The sequence below is a fragment of the Peromyscus maniculatus genome, chromosome 18, assembly GCF_049852395.1.
Source record: "Peromyscus maniculatus bairdii isolate BWxNUB_F1_BW_parent chromosome 18, HU_Pman_BW_mat_3.1, whole genome shotgun sequence".
NCBI classification, from domain to species: Eukaryota; Metazoa; Chordata; class Mammalia; order Rodentia; family Cricetidae; genus Peromyscus; species Peromyscus maniculatus.
Genome location: NC_134869.1, coordinates 17,931,984 through 17,950,205, shown reverse-complemented (window position 1 = coordinate 17,950,205; position 18,222 = coordinate 17,931,984). Strand labels below are relative to the sequence as shown.

Below are 18,222 nucleotides of genomic sequence, written 5' to 3'. Positions count from 1 at the left end.
GGGACTTTGTCACCTCCCTGCCATAGAGTACTGACTGGAGGGAGTAGGTGGTCTGCCTGGAACATGTCGGCTGTGCCTTTGAAGTGAGTAGAAAAGTAGGGTGCAGTGTCTAGTCCTTACAGGTCGTTCTGTTACACGTGTCGAGACAGACTCCAAGCAGCTGTTTGGGGTATGCATTGCTTGCCCAGTTCCGACCGAGTGTTTTTGATCAATAGTTGTGTCCTCCAAGCTTACACTCCCGTGTATACTAATAATTGCGTATCTCCTCCTGTCCAAAGGCTGGTGAAAACGCTTGTGGCTGACGCTCCTCTCACTGCCGTAGACTTTATGCCTGACGGAGCCACTTTGGCTGTTGGATCCTCCCGGGGGAAAATCTATCAATACGACCTGAGGATGCTGAAATCCCCCGTGAAAACCATCACTGCCCACAAGACATCTGTGCAGTGTATAGCATTTCAGTACTCCACGTCTCTGATGAAGGTGAGACGTTCTCTTCCATATTTTCAGGTTTCCAAAAAATCCCTAGCTCAGAAAATGAAAATTGTATCTTGTCCACGAAACACAGCATTGTATTGCTTCCTAGTGATTGTATATGGTGACATTATACATAGTTTGTTTTAATATAAAGCCATCTGAGACTTGATTTTAAAAATTTAATACTTATATAAACCTTCATCAAAAGTACTCTAAAATGAATTTTTGTTTAGAGCAAGCTTCAAATATATAAAAAGAAAAATTAAGTTTTTAATTTAGCAGGGCATTTATAAAATATTAATGTATAGTATGCCGCACTGGTAACCTGAGCTTTTCAATATTCTCTTCCATTCAGGCAAGTTTAAGTAAAGGCTGCTCAAATAAGGCCACATCAGGGACTAAGCGGAGTGTCGCTGTGGGCGGCGGCGGCGGCGGCGGCGGCGGCGGGGCTGCTCAGAATTCTGCGACTGTCAGAGAGGTATCCACCCCTTCCATTGCGACAGTTCTGCCGCAGCCCGTGAGCACCGCGACAGGCAAAGGAGCCGCCGGCGCTGCCCAGGACAAAGCAGGTAACTTTCCTCAGGGCAGTGTTCTGAGGACTCTTCCCCAAATATCACCTAACTAGCGCTTTTTAGGAGAACCTTGGACACATTTGAGTGTTTAGGTAAAACTGACTTGTAGATACTGTTGAAGAAGTGAAGCTTACTAACTTTACCTTGTTACAGAGCTCTTGGGAGCACTTAGCTGGATTCCTGTTGGGAGAAGGAACGACTCTTTTAGAGAAGTCATTCCTCTTGAACACTTCCTCCCTCAGACTGGCTGAGTGTGTGCTGAGTGGGAAGGGAAGGGAGGCCGGTGCTGTGTGCTGAGTGGAGGGGGGGAAGGGAGGCCGGTGCTGTGTGCTGAGTGGAGGGTGGGAAGGGAAGGGAGGCCTGTGCTGTGTGCTTGGTTTGACCTCATGGTTCCTGGTGTTTCATGTCATAAAATGAAAAGTCAGTCAGGTGATAGGACGGATATTTGGAAATGCCGAATAGTGCCTGGTACGCATTTACCTGTTCGTTTGTTCATGGAGAGTTCATCGTGTGTAGATGATCTCCTCCGATAATCTGCTCTTCTTTTCTTGTGGGGTCTGGGGATCATCTGCAGCTTTTACTGCTTATAGGGCAAGTCCTGTTCTGACTGAGCCATCCTGGGCTCTACTCTCATTGGCTTCCCTTCATACACTAAGATAATGTTTAATGTGTAAGATGGTTATGGCAATCCGAGAAGATGTATCCCAAGTGCCTGGCACACAGACCATAGTATTGGTGATATTGTAGTCACGGTCATGACCATGACGATGACAGACTAAAGTTTTAAAAAATCCTGTTTTTACTGGAGTTATCCAACTTACTCATTGAAAAGAACCTCTGTAGACTTGTTGCTGGCTCTTAGTTTAAGTAGGAAATAGCAATTTTTAAGAAGTGAAAATTAAGGCTTTAGTACTATTTCTCTATGGTACTAACCCTCTGTCTGTTTCAGAGGCTAGGACATCCATTCAAATTTGTTAAAAACTTAGAAAAAAGGAAGCAAACTCCTCCCTGCCCTCATTCTTCCCTTTCATCCCTCTCACTGTGTAGCCCAAGCTAGCCCTGAATTCCTTAGCCTCCCAGTGCTGGTTTACAGCTGTGCATCACTGTCAGTGTTGGGATGGACAGGAGCTTTGGTTTTCTAGCAGTTGGTTTTTTAAGTTCATTTCTTTAGCCAGGTTTGGTCAGGTTTGGAAATCCAGTCATCTGTTCCATCTCAGGCTTTTCAGCTTGAGATCAAGGTGCCAAGTCAAGCTCCTCTCAAAATAGCAGCAGCTGCCAGGCCAGGGGCTGGAGTTCACCTCGTTGCTGCATCTCCCGAGAACTCACCACCCTAACACAAGCAAGATGCCCTTGATCTGTGGTTTCTCCCACCGAGTCTTAGCTCTAAGGCCGTGCACTAGCAAGGCCTTAGCTCTTGCCTACTGTACTATTCTTTATGAATCTGCCACTCCTTTCCTTATTGCCAGTGACAAAGGGAGTTACTGAGTCCTGTAGTTTGAGAATGCCGAGAGTCAGGTTAAGCTCCCACTGTTAGTGAAGGAAGACTTTGGATGGGATCAGAGGCCTGCTTTCTACAAGGTGGGGAACAGATGTTAGCTGACTCCTGTTGTCCTCAGGCCTCATGCTTATGCCTAGTAGATGTGTCTCCATCATTTATGGACAGTCAGAAGCATAACAGACCTACATTGTATTGGTGTACTTTAAGAGGGCAGCAAAAGCATATTGATGATATTAGAAACTTTCTACTGAAGTGAATCCTGTGAACAAATGAGCTGTTTTGAAAAGTCCTTCACTGACATATTCTGCTGCTTTCCTTGATGCTCAATTATAAGATTGCCACAATATGGGTAACGTTCATTTGTACAGTCTAGCTTCTGGTGGTAACAGCTATTTAGATGTATGTTACAACACTGATTTTTGTATCCGATTCTCCCAAGGCCTGCCTCGAAGCATAAATACAGATATTTTATCTAAGGAAACAGATGGTGGAAAAAGTCAAGATTTCTCCAGCTTTGATGATACTGGGAAAAGTAGTTTAGGTGACATGTTCTCACCAGTCAGAGATGGTAAGTGTGCAGGTCAGTGGGCGTAGTCTCTTGCTGCTGTTCGATGGGGGTCTGAGTCATGCAATGGTTTGTTCACTTTCTCAGTTCCTGAGTGGGATCTTTCCTGTACCCTGTATGTGAGAAGTTAACATGCTAAAGCAAATGCTGGCCATTGGACATGGCTCCTCAGATAGCCTTTTAATTTCCATAAAGGTTGATCCTCCCCACACCCCTGTCCTGGGGATCCACCCTAGGTCTTCTGTATGTTAGGCAAGTGTTCCATCTCTGTACTTAGGTGCCAACAGAATTTCTTAAAGGAGTTTCTACCGTTATAAGCAATCTTTGGTTTGTATCTGCTTCAGATAAACCTCCCTAAAACCTTGAATGCTTGGTATATAAAAATAAAGATTGTTAGTATTTATCTGATATTAATTCAGTGTTTTCATGGCTAGGGAATAGAGGGCCTCTTCTTTTGCACTTCTATACGATAGTTTCATGTGTATATTGCATCATCTCTGCCACCACCCACCCTGCAGATGTCACATTAAGAAGAAGCCTCTGCCGCCTTGATGCCTAGACACAGTGTATGTCATTGTCCGGCTGTGCTTTCTCAGCTCTTCTGAGGCTCACGCGCCTTCGTGGGATGGGTTCAGTGCTAATAGCAGGTGTCAGTGATCCAGGCAAATAGCTAGAGGGTTATTGGATAGTTCAATTATTCATACTTTCTGTTAATTCCATTTCTACCAATTACCTCAGAAAATATTCAGAGACATCTGTAAGGTTTGTGTGTTTACTGTTTTATTTATAATATTGAAAAACCAGGAAAAAAATCTAAGTGTCCATAGTAGAGGATTTAAACACACACAGAGAGGAGGAAGGGAGCGGGGGTGGGGGTGGGGGGAATAGAGCAACTTTTTATTTTAGACTGAAGAGCTTTTTTTGCAGGTGTCTAAGTTCATGAATTCTTTTAGTTGCTGCACTGTTTTTCAAATGTAAAATGTGAGGTGTGTGTCTCCATTTATTGAGGCTTCATCTTCGTGGTAAGGAAAACATGGTCAGATACAATGCTTGCTTTTGTTGACTAGAAATTTGTTGGTCTCAAGGGTGCAGTTCTCCAAGGAAAAGGCTTAATCTTTGTTCCTTGGTTTCTTCATCTGTTAAATAAAAACAATTTTTATATTAGGAAGAATCCAAGAACTTACTTTAAAAAGTCTGCACGCACATGCACATGCATGTGTGTGTGGTGGCGGGGAGTGAGAGGAGAGAGTAAGAGGGGAGAGTGTTAATATGTGATGTGTAGCTTCTAGGTAAACGTACATACACAGATAGCAAGATTTCTGATCAGGTAATCATTTGCTATTGGCTAACCATGTGTATTTCTGATGAATTTGTGAGTGACTTTTGCCCATTCTGTTAATATGTTAACATCGAGTTCACAGTTTTTGTTATATATTGGTAAATGAATAATTATTACAATAGTGCAATAGTCTGCGATTGACGTTAATATCAGTAAAACCATATGTTTTTATGACATTGTAATACTTGTAAAATAATCTTATTTAAATATTAATTACCCAAACAGTTTTGCCAGATAATCACTCTCTAGTGTAAATATGCAAACATTGTAGTTTTACTGTATTAGAAGCTTGCCCCAGTCAGGAAGGCACCAGATAGAATAAGCAAAACTGGGTTGTTGAGCACTTGTACCTACTTCAGGGATTGCTCACGCTCTGCTGACCCCTGCCATGACCATAGGATGGACCTTCAGATTTGCTGTTCGGCGGTAGGAAGCTAAAAAAATCAGAGGGAACATGTGTTATTCTCCTGATGATGTTTGACTTCAGTCATACGCCAGGGTGTCAGCCTCTGGACTCTGGGAGAGCCAATAGGAAGCCTAAGTTGCTATAGATTCTTTTTTTTTTTTTTTTTTGCAATTTTAAAAAATTTTAAAGTTTATTATCTAAAAATGTTGCAAATAAATAAATACTTTGATTTTGTTAATTTATTCTAGATGGTGTAGTCAACAAGGGCGGTGATGAATCTATAGGCAAAGGCGATGGTAAGAACCCTTAGGACACATTTTCTTGAAAATCGGAAGCAGTCTGTCCCGCTGCTGTGTCCCAGCTCCCCCACTGCTTTAGCTTTAGAGAGCAAACGCTTGGCCTCTCACTGTTCTGTGACCTGAGCATCGCTTGGCCAGCCGCTTTGGACTTCCGGTCACTCCTTCCGTGATGCTTCAGTTGAGGAATCAGCCAGAGCTGCATGCTGCACTGCTTCCAAGCTCGTTTGTGTGGCTTCTGACTGGAGAGACCGTTTCCTGCCCCTTGGGTATATGCCCTCGGCCAAGTTGCCAACAGAGCAGCTGCTTTCTTCAGACGAGGCAGAGAATGGGCTTCCACAGTGAGGCCATGCTGTCCCCTGATCTTGGAAGTGACGTCACACCACTTTGCCCACATTCCTTTCCTTTGTCTAGCTCACATGCAGACTGAGGAATGTGCACAGCATGGAGGTCGAAGGCACGAGTCATCAGGGTCGCCTTATAGGCTGCCACAGACACATGCAACTTAAAACACTTAGTTATCAAGAACTAATGCTGTTAAAACATTGATTGTGCTTTGTAGTTTTCAAAGTATTGTCACAAGAAAAGAAACTTTTTTTTTTTTTATTATGTATACATAGGAGGGCGCCAGATCTCATTACAGATGGTTGTGAGCCACCATGTGGTTGCTGGGAATTGAACTCAGGACCTCTGGAAGAGCAGTCGGTGCTCTTAACCTCTGAGCCATCTCTCCAGCCCAAAAAGAAACTTTTTAAGACGTTCTTGCCATGTTGTCCAGGCTGGCTTGTACACGATAGTCTTCCTGCTTAAGCTTCCAAAGTACATCGATGTGCCTGGGCACGTGTGCTTTTAAAGGCTCACCACACTTCCACATAGGAAATAGAGTTTCAAGCTGTGAAAGAATATACTCCCAAATCCATATCAGCTCTGGGAAATAGCTAAGAAATAAGCCAGTCCTCGGACTCCAAATCCCATTTTCTGCTGAATTATTTGCCATCATCTTAAGTAAGTGCTTATACCAAGTGTTGAAGGTTGGGAAACATTGTGTGCATATGGCATTTCTTTTCCCTTTTTCAGGCCTGGACTTTCTATCACAGCTGAACTCCGTGTTCCCCCCGAGAAAGAATCCAGTCACTTCCGGCACTCTGGTCCTGCACTCCAGTCCTCTTAGTGTCTTTACGGGATCCCCAGTAAAAGAAGAAAATGAAAGTCATGAGCTGACGGCTGAGGCAAAGAAAACTTACCTGGGGAAGCAGGAGCCTAAGGAGTCCTTGAAGCAGGTATCCACTGAAACGTAATATCCGATTCAGTGTCTGTCACTCAAAACAGGGACCGCCAGTGGATGTCTTCATTATTAATGCCATGTATTTACTGGGCAGGAAAAGTTTAAATCTTGGTGTCAGTTTTTAATAACTGAAGAACATCTTTGAAGCCTGTCAGACCTTGTCTGTGTTGAAGATAACTACTCATCTGTGAGAAAATACCTCATAACTCTCCTTTTTGGGGGAGAAATGATTTTTATTCTCATGAAGGCAAGGGAAAGAATCAACTTGAGGTTTAAAAGAGAAAATCAAGTTAAAATAATGTATGTCGTTACCCTATACCTGTGTACGGTCTTCATTCTCGTTGAGGAAAAGAAAGTTCCAGCTAACTCTTACTTCTAAGATGTAAAGCTAAAGCAATGGTGATGTGTCTTTATGTTTTCAGTTCACTGTGTCCGCTTTGAGTGGTGCCCATACTTAATGAAAAGCTTAATTTCATAAGTTGAGATAAAAGAAAAGCGGTATGTAGAAAAGGGGAACAAGTCTTTTAAGATATATTTCCTCTGCAGCCTAGAGCAGGCTGGTGGTCAAGTTGTTCTTAGTGTTCAAGCAAATCTGAGGTGGCTAAGAACTTGAGTGTTAGCACCTTGAGGTCAAAGGTCGTAGGAAGGCCGAGACTGTAGGTATGCAAATGTCTGTGTTTTCTAGTTTATATTTAAAACTAGAACTTGAAAGATAATGAAGTCGGAAATATAAAAATGTCTTATCTTCAGATCTTTCTGTCTAGTTAGTGTGGGGGCGTCCAGAGATGGCCCCCTCCCCCTCTCCCTCCCCACCTCTTCCCAGAGTTGGCATCTGAGTATAATCGACAGGTGCTTAGTAAATGAGCTTTTTGTAAATAGTCACCTCTTTATTAATTATTAACTTGGTTTGCTGCTAGGATTAGCTTCTCAGTCTTTCTCTGTTCCTCATTTTCCCGACCCTACCTACTGGGGGGAAAAAGTGAGAACTGGAGAAAAATTTTGTGGGGAATAGGATCAACTAAGCAACGACATGTTAAAGTGACTGTTTGTTTTCAATATAAAGTTTACAAAGTTGATCTCTGGTGCTGAACCTGGAATTCTAAATACCTCTCCATCATCTAACCAAACAAGAAATCTTGAAAAATACGAAAAGCCAGAAAAAGAGATTGAAGCCCAGTTGATACATGAACCCTCCGTCAATGGATCCTCAACTCCAAGTAAGCACATTGAAGGTCCTTGTGTTTGAAAATGTGCAGTTGGTCCCAGCATGAGTGAGTGGTTAAATCCAGCGACATTGTTTTGTGCTTCCTCCTCACTCTAATGTGGAAGGGTTTGATTTAATTCACTGTACATAGAATGAAGTGGACTCTTTGAAAAGGCATGGTTAATTACTTGAATTCTGTAAAATATTTGTATTCAAGTTTTATCCTTGGAATTTATGCCGTAGACTCCTAAGACCCGGTTGCATTTAAGGGAGCTAAGTTGATCTGTAAGAACTGCCTGAGAGAGTCTCTTCCCAGAGAGGCAGGCAAGTCCACTGCATTTGTTAAACTCTAGGGCTTTGCCTGGGGCACTCTTCACTCCCGTGGTCCTCCTGTTTGTTTATAACAGTCCTGGCTTATCTGGTTTGTGGTGCAGCTTGTCACATACATCTTTTATAAGAGGAATGATTCAGGGACTCTTCAAGATGAATCCCTCTGTCATGTGTTATTACATTAGACAGTTGGTGGTTTATATGTACAGATAAATGACTATTAGAAATAATGACATAGAAAGTTTCTACAGTTTGTACTCCAGACCCTGGGTTTTTCTAAATGACACGGAACATCGCTCTTTTCAGGTCCCCAAGTCTTCCTATACCAAATCTTATTTAGAAATGTTTGATGTCTCGTAGTCCAACTAAACTATTACTATTTTCTCCATTTAGTTCCAAAGGTAACACCCTCTGTCATCGCTGGAGTAGCCAGTTCCCTGTCAGAAAAAATAGTCGATACCCTCGGGAACAGCCGGCCCAATGCACCGCTGACCTCGGTTCAAATTCGCTTCATTCAGAACATGATACAGGAGACTCTGGATGACTTCAGGTAGCAGTGAGGCACTGAATTTGTTTTTGCTTGTGTGAAACCAAAGCCATTGGTGATGGTGTCTAGGTTCTGATGGTCACAACACCATAGAAAACAGGAACACCATAGAAAACAGGAAGTTGTAACTTTCTGTGCTGCACTATGGAAAAAGGTAACGTGATGGAAAAGTCCAGTGTGCAGGATGCCCTTGCAGATTGGGTCTTCGTCATCAGAATGTGGGCAGGTTTTTATATGCTCAGATGTAGTTCTTATGTGCCATACTTACAGATCACCGTTAGATGCACTGTGGGAAGTGATGTGTGAGACGTAGACGTCTACGCATGTTTTATCTTGTTTGGGGGGCTGGGATGGGGACAGATGTCACTGTACGCATGTGGCAATCAAGAGGCCAGCTTGCAGGGTCAGTCCTCTTTCTGCTCTGTGGAACTCCAAGTCTGCGGGCTTGACAGCAAGTGTCTGCAGCCACTGAGCCATCGCCCAGGCCTGACAGATGCCTCTTAAATGTACGTCTGAGTGTTTTCGGATAGAGTACATCGGAGTGTTACAAGTCAATAAGAAATCTCTGTAACTTAACTGTTCGTCCCGTCATTTGGATTTTCATTATGAAGTTATGTTTTGATGCCTGTTCCTCCTACTGCCTTTAGGTATGGCTCTAGGGTTTTAGGTCATCATAAATTACAATTGATTTTTTTCACTCAGAGAATATTAAGATATTGGGATTATCTATATATTCTCTGAAATTTGTGGGATCAAACAGCCTTTTTTAAGTTGTGTGTTCTAGAATGTTGCTGCCTCCTTTTCTTGGTTATTTTAGAATTTGGAAGTTATTTTTAGTTACTGAGATTTTGTATGTGTGTGTGTGTGTGAGAGAGAGAGATATTTTCCTTTCTGTCCTTTAATTGCTTGGATTATGAGAAGAAAATCAGAGATGTATAGTTTTTAATTAGTACACATTTCTTTCTTTTTTTTTTTTTTTTGGTTTTTTGAGACAGGGTTTCTCTGCGTAGTTTTGTGCCTTTCCTGGAGCTCACTTGGTAGCCCAGGCTGGCCTTGAACTCCCAGCGATCCGCCTGGCTCTGCCTCCCGAGTGCTGGGATTAAAGGCGTGCGCCACCACCGCCCAGCTGACATTTCTTTTTAATGTTTAAAATATTTTAAAATACATTTTTAAATATTAGAAATTTTCCTTTTGAAAAATTGCCTTTTTGATAATGTGTGTGCTTAGTTTATGTGTCAGATATTAAGAAGTGGGAATCTTCCCACAGTGGCCATAGTTTCTTTGGAATAAATATATTGCATCCCAATATGATGAGTGTGTGTTTAATTAATTCATTCCAGATTGGCAAATAGGGCATTGTTGACAGTATGACAGGGAAATTTTGCCATGTAACAACAACTGGCCTGAAGTTGATATATGAACGCAGCAAATGCAGAACTGTCCATCTCCTGCTCTCTCGGCTCGTTGTGACTGTGGGTCTGTTCTGAAAGCCTTTGTTCTGTGATTGTCCCCTGCCTCTAGGCGTGTTTTCCTTTGCTCTCTCAACTTCACATCCTCAGTCTGTTCCTCTTTCCCTTCCATTCAGTTTTGCTCAGTAAGATCGTGTTCCTGGTATTTTTAGTAGGACTTGTTTTTGTTGGTTCTCTACTTAGACAGTTGTATAGGTGATAAGTGGTCTGCCTTAGTCCTTTCTCTCTGGTCCTCCTATTTTCAGGGCATGGTTTTAAAATATATAAGGGTTTTTGAGCACTGCATAAATATTTATGGCCTAATAGCAAAACTGTCTAGATAACAGCTGAGTCTAGCCCAAATAAAATGATGTTGGAAACACAGAAAGGGAGCAATTTTCCTGGGCAAATTTAGAAAGGTATTGCTGAAGAGATTTTTGTTTCCCACTGAAGTGTGTGTGGGAACAGCATGAGAAAAGACATGGTTATAAATTCTAAGACTGTCTGCAGCGAGAGAAACTGGCCGAAAGGAGAGCAGAAAGTAGTGTTTGGGAAGGACTAAACGCGGAGTTAGGAGGAGGGTGTTAAGAACAGGAGCCTCGGTGAGGTAGTACTTACTGCCGTGTAGTACATAGGCACTGGAGTGTCAGTTCACACTGGGGTCTGCTGATTCTGGAGGGATGGGCTCAGCCTGCCCTTCCACCCGACGAGGATCCGAGTCGTTCTCTGCTTTGTAGCGGCTGCCACCTCTGCATTGCCAGGGCCTGTTTCTCTACTGAGCCTGTCCCTGGCTTGCTGGGCCCTAGGGTCCCTCAGGTGGTTGCTCCGTCTGTGCTTCAATAGGTTATATACAGCTGCCCTGTCACTGTGGGCACAGGGGGCAGTGTGAGGGACTGGGCCATTTCCTTTAGCTCTCACGGTAGCTCCTGGCGGTGAAGGCCATACAGCTTCTGATGCTCAGTTCCCCGCCGTGCGATGTCCCGTGCTCTGTGCCTTCGGGACTCTCCTCCAGCTCTGTGGCTTTGCTGCTCCCTTATTTTACTACAAGCATTTAGTGAAGGTCCAGGGGAGAGAGTGGTCAGTGCAGACTTGACAGCAGAGGTTCTTGGGATTCTACACTCGGCAGCCAGTCTCCAGTTGACTTAAAATCTATAGAAATTTTAGCTAGTTCTTCACCTTCTCATGGTGAGTTTCTTCTGCACATGTTCAGTCTAGAGTCCTGAACCTCTTTTTTTTTTTTCCTCCAGGAAGAACTTGTCTTTGATTCTAGTTTAAATTTCTTTGTATTTGCAACTCTGGATAATTTTAACAGTTACAGTTTTATAGGTCACCAGGCTTGTTCTTGGTATTAGCATTGAGAGGTAGTATCTTAAATTATCTTTCGAGATTTTCATTTGTCAGGCAGGTTCTTTGACTTTGTAGATACTGGGTTGAGGTTTTCTTTTTTTGTTTGTTTGTTTTCTTGTTTTGTTTGTTTTTGAGACAGGGTTTCTCTGTGTAGTTTTGGAGCCTGTCCTGAATCTCACTCTGTAGACCAGGCTGGCCTCGAACTCACAGAGATCCACCTGGCTCTGCCTCCCAAATGCTGGGATCAAAGGTGTGCACCACCTCCGCCCGGCTGGGTTTAGGTTTTCTTAAAGTTAGTTTACCCTGGTTTCCCTTTATTCCCATGGCTCAGTCTTTGCCCTTGCGGGACAATAGGTGAAGTCTGGAGTACTCACTCCGTCTTTTAATCTTGGTCTTGTTTTGCCAACACCTCAGGAATGTCCAGATGCTCTCTGCTCTCTAGCTGCTACTTTATCTTTGCTGTGCTGCCATCCAGTCCAGTCCAGGCACCAGCGAGGAGCTCACAGGTGTCTCCTGGGGACATCACATACCCCAGCCTCGCCTTTCTTCAGGTTCCTCTGTAGCATCTCTAGCCTCTAACCTTGACTTTTCTGGTAGTCACATGGCCTTAACAAGGGTATCTCAAGTGCCAGTCCCCGGTCACATCCCAGCCTGGTTTGCCATACTGAAATAAATACACAGCAGGATGGAAAAGTAGAGATAAGTATGGGTCTGATCTAGAATTTTCCTTTTGTGCAAGACAATAAGTTTTGAGACCTTGACTGTGTTGATGATTGTCAGATCCGTTTTTTTGTTGCCTCTTGTTGTCTATTCCTGGGCACTGCACCAAGGGCCCAACGCTTCTTTATTTCAATATGTAACCCTAAATTCTTTTCCATTGTTGTACTGGAGAACAGGCACAACCTTAGGCACATGCTGTATCACTGAGCTACGTCCCTAACACTTGCTGTTTCTTAATACAGCTTTTGTCATACTGAAAATAAAAGAGAAAAAAAAGTTAAATCTGTCATAGTTGTAACCAGAAAATTAAGTTGCTTGGGACTGTGTCTAACCAAAGATGATGGTCTTTATAGGAAGAAGTTGTCTTCTTTTTTTTTGAAGGTTTATTATTTATTTATTATGTATACAATATTCTGCCTGCATGTGTCCCTTCAGGCCAGAAGAGGGCACCAGATCTCATTACAGGTGGTTGTGAGCCACCATGTGGGTGCTGGGAATTGAACTCAGGACCTCTGGAAGAGTAACCAGTGCTCTTAACCACTGAGCAATCTATCTCTCCAGCCCTAGAAGTTGTCTTCTTAAAATATTTTGATTAATTCTGGAGCATTTCATACAGTGTATTTTCCTCCCATATCCACCCTACTTAACCCCCACAACTTTGAGGGTTTTTTTTTTTAATTTATTTACTTATTTATTTTACATCCCATTCACCATTTCCCCTCCCTCTTCTCCTCTTAGTGCCTCCCCGCCTCCCCTCTGCCCCCGCCCCATCCACTCCTCCTCCAGTTCTCTTCAGAAAAGGGCAGGCCTCCCATGGGTATCAACAAAACACACGGCATGTCAAGTTGCAGTAAGACTCAGCACCTCCCCTTAAATTAAGGCTGGGCAAGGCAACCCAGCATGAGGAACAGGGCCCCCAAAGAGTCAGCGATAACCCCTGCTCCCACTGGTAGGACTCGCACAGGAAGACCAAGCTACACGACTGTCACATATATATGCAGAGGGCCTGGGTCAGACCCATGCAGGCCCCCTGCTGGGAGACCCTCTTGCACCAGGTTCTCCCTTACCCTGAACTGTGCCCACCCCTCGTCTCTTTCAGTACTCTCTTCCTCTGTCCCCGCCGCCCCCATGGCTTGTGTTCCCATCCCCATCTACCCTCAGGCCTCTCAAGAAGTCTCTTCTGTCTCCCCTTCCCAGAGAGACCTGGGCACCACTCCCCCCATGAACCTCCTTGTTACCTAGTCTCTCTTCGTCTCTGGATTGTAGGTAGCATAGTTACCCTTTATTTTACAGCTAATAGCCACTTATAAGTGAGTACATACCATGTTTGTCTTTCTTGGTCTGGGTTACCTCATTCAGGATGATTTTTTTCTAGTTCCATCCAGTTGTCTTCAGATTTCTTGGTGTCCATGTTTTGAACAGCTGAGTAATACTCCATTGTGTGAATGTACCGGATTTGTTTATCCGTTTCTTGGTCGAGGGGCATCTAGGTTGTTTCCAGGTTCTGGCTGTTACGGATAACACTGCTGTGAGCATAGCTGAGCAAGTGTCCTTGTGGTGTGGTTGAGGTCCCTTGGGTATGTGCCCAGGAATGGGATAGCTGGGTCTTAGTCGATGGGCTTCCAGCTTTCTGAGCACCTGCCGCTCCGCCTGCCCCAGTGGCTGTGCACGTCTGCACTCCGCCAGTCTGCACTCCGCCAGTCTGCACTCCGCCAGTCTGCACTCCGCCAGTCTGCACTCCGCCAGTCTGCACTCCGCCAGTCTGCACTCCGCCAGTCTGCACTCCGCCAGTCTGCACTCCGCCAGTCTGCACTCCGCCAGCCACGCGGGTCCTTCGCCCGTGCTCCACATCCCCGCCAGCGGGAGCCGTCGCTTGTGGTTTTGATCTTGGCCATTCTGACAGGTGTAAGATAGAATCTCAGAGTTGTTTTGATTTGCATTTCCCTGATGGCTACGGCTGTTGAACATCTCCTTAAGTGTTTCTTGGCTTTTTAAGACTGTTGAGAATTTGGTGGTGGCACACAATCCCAGCACTTGGGAGGCAGAGGCCAGCAGATCTCTGTGAGTTCAAGGCCAGCCTGCTCTACAAAGAGAGTTTTCTTCTTTACTGCACACCCTGTTGGATTCAGTTTGTGTTGCCCAACTGCTCTTGGGAGTGGGCCCTGCCCTGGAGTGTGATCAATGCCCTAAGCTCACCTCGTAAAGAAAGATGACTCTGTCTCCCAGCAGCTCTCAAGTGCTAGAGGCTCCTCAGGCAGTAGGTTTGTGCCTGTCTCTGCCCTCCATCCCAGAAAGGAATCAGAGAAACAATCCCATTCGAATAGCCTAGAGCTGGACTGGGGTGGGCTGGGGTGGGGTGGGGATAAAGCTAACTAAGGAAGTAAAAGACTTGTCTAATAAAAAAAACTTAATAATAAAATAAAGTTCCAGAGGATAAGGAAGACACCTGATGCTCATGAATTAGCAGGATTAGTATTGTAAAAAATGGCTGTCCTACCAGAACTATTTATAGGTTCAGGGCAATCCCATCAAAATTAAGATATGATTCTTAACAGAAATTAAAAATTAATTGTAAATTTCATTTTGAAACACAAAATACCCAGGATAGCCCAAACAATTCTGAGCGATAAAAGAACTGCTGGGTCCTCACGCCCCTGACTGTTATACTACAGGATTAGAGTAGTGAATGTAGCGACATACTGGCATAGGGACAGACAGACACACAGCCCATAGCATAGAATTGAGGACGCAGACTTTTCACACGCTGACTCATGTGAGTGTGTGACAGGAGCCACAGATACATAGGAGAGAAGACAGCATCTTCTCGCTGTTCAGTTTAGATAGCTGCATGGAGAAGAGTGAAACTAGATCACTGTTTTGTCTAGCACAGAGCTGTACTCAAGTGGATCAGGGACCTTGATATTAGGCCGGACACTCTAGTGGACAGCAGGGAACGGTGGGGAATAAGCTTGAACTCATCGCCATAGGAAAGGACTTTCTCAGCAGGACCCTGGTAGCACAGGCATTACAACCAACAATTGACAGATGGGGACGCCTGAAAACTAAAAAGCTTTTGTACCGCAAAGGACATCGTTTGAGTAACAAAGCAGCCTAAAGAATCAGAAATCTTCTATCAGTGATGTGTTTGACACATGGTTAGTATCTAAATTATACAAAGAACTAAAAAAAAAATCAATAACTCAATTAAAAAGTGGAGCATGGAGCTAAACATAGAGTTTTCAAATGATGAAATACAAATGGCTTTATGTTGTCTTAATCTCATAGCCAGCAAAGGACCAGATTTTTTAAGTCTACAGTGAGTCAGATGAGGTGATGCATGCCAATGATCCTAGCCCTCGGGAGCAAGGGAATCAGAAATTCCAAGCCAGCCTGGGCTACGTAGGCATGTCAATAAAGAAAACAAAACAACAACAACAAAAAAAACCCACAAACCTTTATATAATGAATAATAAAAATTCACAAGCAGTATATTCCCTAAGAGAAACAGTGTATGAACTCAGAAAAGTACTCAGCCGCTTAGCTAATCAGAAAACGGAAGATTAGCTGGGTAGTGGTGGCGCACGCCTATAATCCCAGCACTTGGGAGGCAGAGGCTGGCGGATCTCTGTGAAAATGGAAATTTAATGTGATACCATTATTACTTCCATGGCAAAATCCTGTGGAAGGTGTGCTAATACCTGGCTTTAATGAGGTGAGCAGGAGCAGAACTCTGTTGTATTGGTGGTAAACAAAACCATCCATATGAAGAGCCATTTGTGGAGCACATAGAAGTAAAGAGGTCTGTACCCAATGTGTCATCTGTGGACACTGCAGTGTATTAGTTGAGGGATATAGATATACACACACACTTAAAACAACGTGGGGTAATGAAAATTCAATACCTGATGTGGCCTGGACACTGGAATGTGTAAGTCGAAGGTACATACGTGGTTGCCTATAGCAAATGGGAATAATGAAATTTGGAAGCAGTTCGGGTGTCAGTTGCCAGGAGGATGGGCACAGGGCACACCAAGTAGATTGCTAGTACAGGAGGTATGGCATGTGCAAGCATGGGGTTTCTAAACTATGTCATAAGCCACTGCAGGCTTCCTGGGACATGTTCCATTTCTGTAACGTTAAAAGCAAGCACAGTGCAAACATGAGCACAGATTATATGTGATGCAGATCTACTTTTAAAGAAAAGCATTTCTTGTTCAGTAACATTCAGAAGACTGAAGATTGTAAGAGTTAAGCAGTGTCATCAGGTGGGAACACATGGGGGCTTCTGTGATTTGGTAATGTGTGCTGTGATGTATTGTATTTTATCGTAGTTACTAATTCTTACTGATTTCTTCATAGGCATGAAGTAGTTAGAGCTGAACAAAGCTCATTGGTTCAGACATTGACAGTGAGAGAGCCTTGGTAATCTCGTGAGCTTTCTGACTTGCTTGCGAGTCTGTCTATCCACCCTGACCCTTTCTGTCAGAAGGGGTGTGGCTCAGGGAGATGTAAGAAGGACTGCCTGGCTAGCAACTGTTCACCTCTTTGTGTGACTTTAGATGAATTAGAACTGCTGTCTCTGTTTCATCACTGGCAAAATGCTGGTTGTCATTGTGAAAAATTAATGAGTTCCTAAATTTTCATGTTAAAGAATCACTGTCCTGCCGAGCACACAGTAAACATCACCGTACACTAGCATACCTGTGATTATTACCATCATTTAAACAATGAAAATGCTTTGTGAATGACCCAGAGTTGTTAAACTGTTACAGTTCTAACAGGGATTTCTATTCTTCCCAGGGAAGCTTGCCATAGGGATATTGTGAATTTGCAAGTGGAGATGATTAAACAGTTTCATACACAACTGGTACGTATAGCAAATCGTGTGTTAAGAATGGAGAGTGTGTGGATCTGAGGAAAAAAAATCCATGAAAAACCAATACATTTTTACTTAGTTGTTAGAGCTAATTGCCAAGATAAGTAAATGGAGTTTCAGACATTTTATTAAGTGAATTAGATCTTAGCTGCTCACCTACTTTTGAATTTGTGATAGTTAAGGCTTTTTTTTTTTTTGCACAGATTTGTTTTTTGATGACTAAGCAAAATGTTTCACAAATGTGTGACTGCAAGTCTTCCAGATACTTCATTTCTCTAGTAACCTTTGTGGTGAAGTCCAAAAACTACCATGTAGCTAGTTAATTGAGCATAAAAGAAGTGAGAGCTCGGTGTATGTAGCACACAGCTTGCTGAGTAACGTGCAGAACCAGTAATTTATAAACCATTCCCTCCTTTTCCAGAATGAAATCCACTCTTTGCTGGAAAGATACTCAGTGAATGAAGGCTTGGTGGCTGAAATCGAAAGGCTTCGAGAAGAGAACAGAAGACTCCGGACCCACTTCTGAGGACCCGGCCGACCTCGTTTTTATGAGTTGGGAAGTTTCTGGCACCTAGGAGTGACAGATTCAGTATTGTTTTCATGGCCTTGACAGTGGATGCTGCAGCAGGCACTATTCCATCTGTCAGACATATTTATATTTTTATATTACAGCTGCACAGAATACAGTCTTCCTGAGAGGGAAGTCAACGGGATCTGTATGTTCTGAATGTCTTAGCTATACACTAAGTGCCCTTCTCCTAAGAGAAGAAAGTGTGCGCAGAAGGATAGGTGTATGTTTTGTAAGTGACTTTTTAAAATGTATATTTTTGATGGACAAATTGTATTCCAATTTTTTTTTTTTTTGGTAGCCAACTTTGAAAACATTGGTATACCTTCTGTTTCATGAAGAAATAACTTTAAAGTGGCAATTGGATTTTTTTCATGCTATCGACTAGTCATTATTTTGTTAGCATGATAACATCAAGTATGATGTATTTATTGCTTGTGTGGATGGTACATGTTGAAGCTTTGAGTTGTACAGATACATGGTACCTTTAGCATTTCTGTCGCTGTGTTCTGAGGGCTCTGTACTCTGGTTACCTAACTTTACATAGGAAAAACTTCTCAGAGTTTGGAAAATTCAAGGGCTATACATCTGATTGTCTAATGAATTAACAGTGTGCAAAATCATACTATAAGGTTTTAATCACCATGGCTCAACATATAATCAGTGAAAATTTATTGTAAGATACTAAATATCACAATATTGTTGCCATTTTTTCCTCACAAATAAAAAGCATAATTATTTTTTCTA

At 43.1% G+C, this 18,222-nt stretch overlaps 1 protein-coding gene and 1 non-coding gene across 4 annotated transcripts in view; both read left to right on the top strand.

Moving 5' to 3' along the window:
• Nedd1 (NEDD1 gamma-tubulin ring complex targeting factor) overlaps positions 1-18,222 on the top strand; it is a 47,368-nt gene extending 29,146 nt beyond the window's left edge. For all 3 annotated transcript variants that reach the window (XM_042263225.2, XM_042263224.2, XM_076554626.1), the window contains exons 7-15: positions 279-480; positions 830-1,043; positions 2,984-3,112; positions 5,103-5,150; positions 6,228-6,430; positions 7,499-7,652; positions 8,363-8,519; positions 16,832-16,898; positions 17,329-18,222. In XM_042263225.2, the coding sequence (XP_042119159.2) occupies positions 279-480; positions 830-1,043; positions 2,984-3,112; positions 5,103-5,150; positions 6,228-6,430; positions 7,499-7,652; positions 8,363-8,519; positions 16,832-16,898; positions 17,329-17,433 (1,279 nt within the window). In that variant the 3' untranslated portion in view covers positions 17,434-18,222. The remainder of the gene's footprint in view (positions 1-278; positions 481-829; positions 1,044-2,983; positions 3,113-5,102; positions 5,151-6,227; positions 6,431-7,498; positions 7,653-8,362; positions 8,520-16,831; positions 16,899-17,328) is intronic.
• On the top strand, positions 9,136-9,278 carry LOC121823867 (small nucleolar RNA SNORA79). Its single transcript, XR_006065504.1, has one exon. It is a non-coding gene; the product is annotated as a small nucleolar RNA SNORA79 (small nucleolar RNA).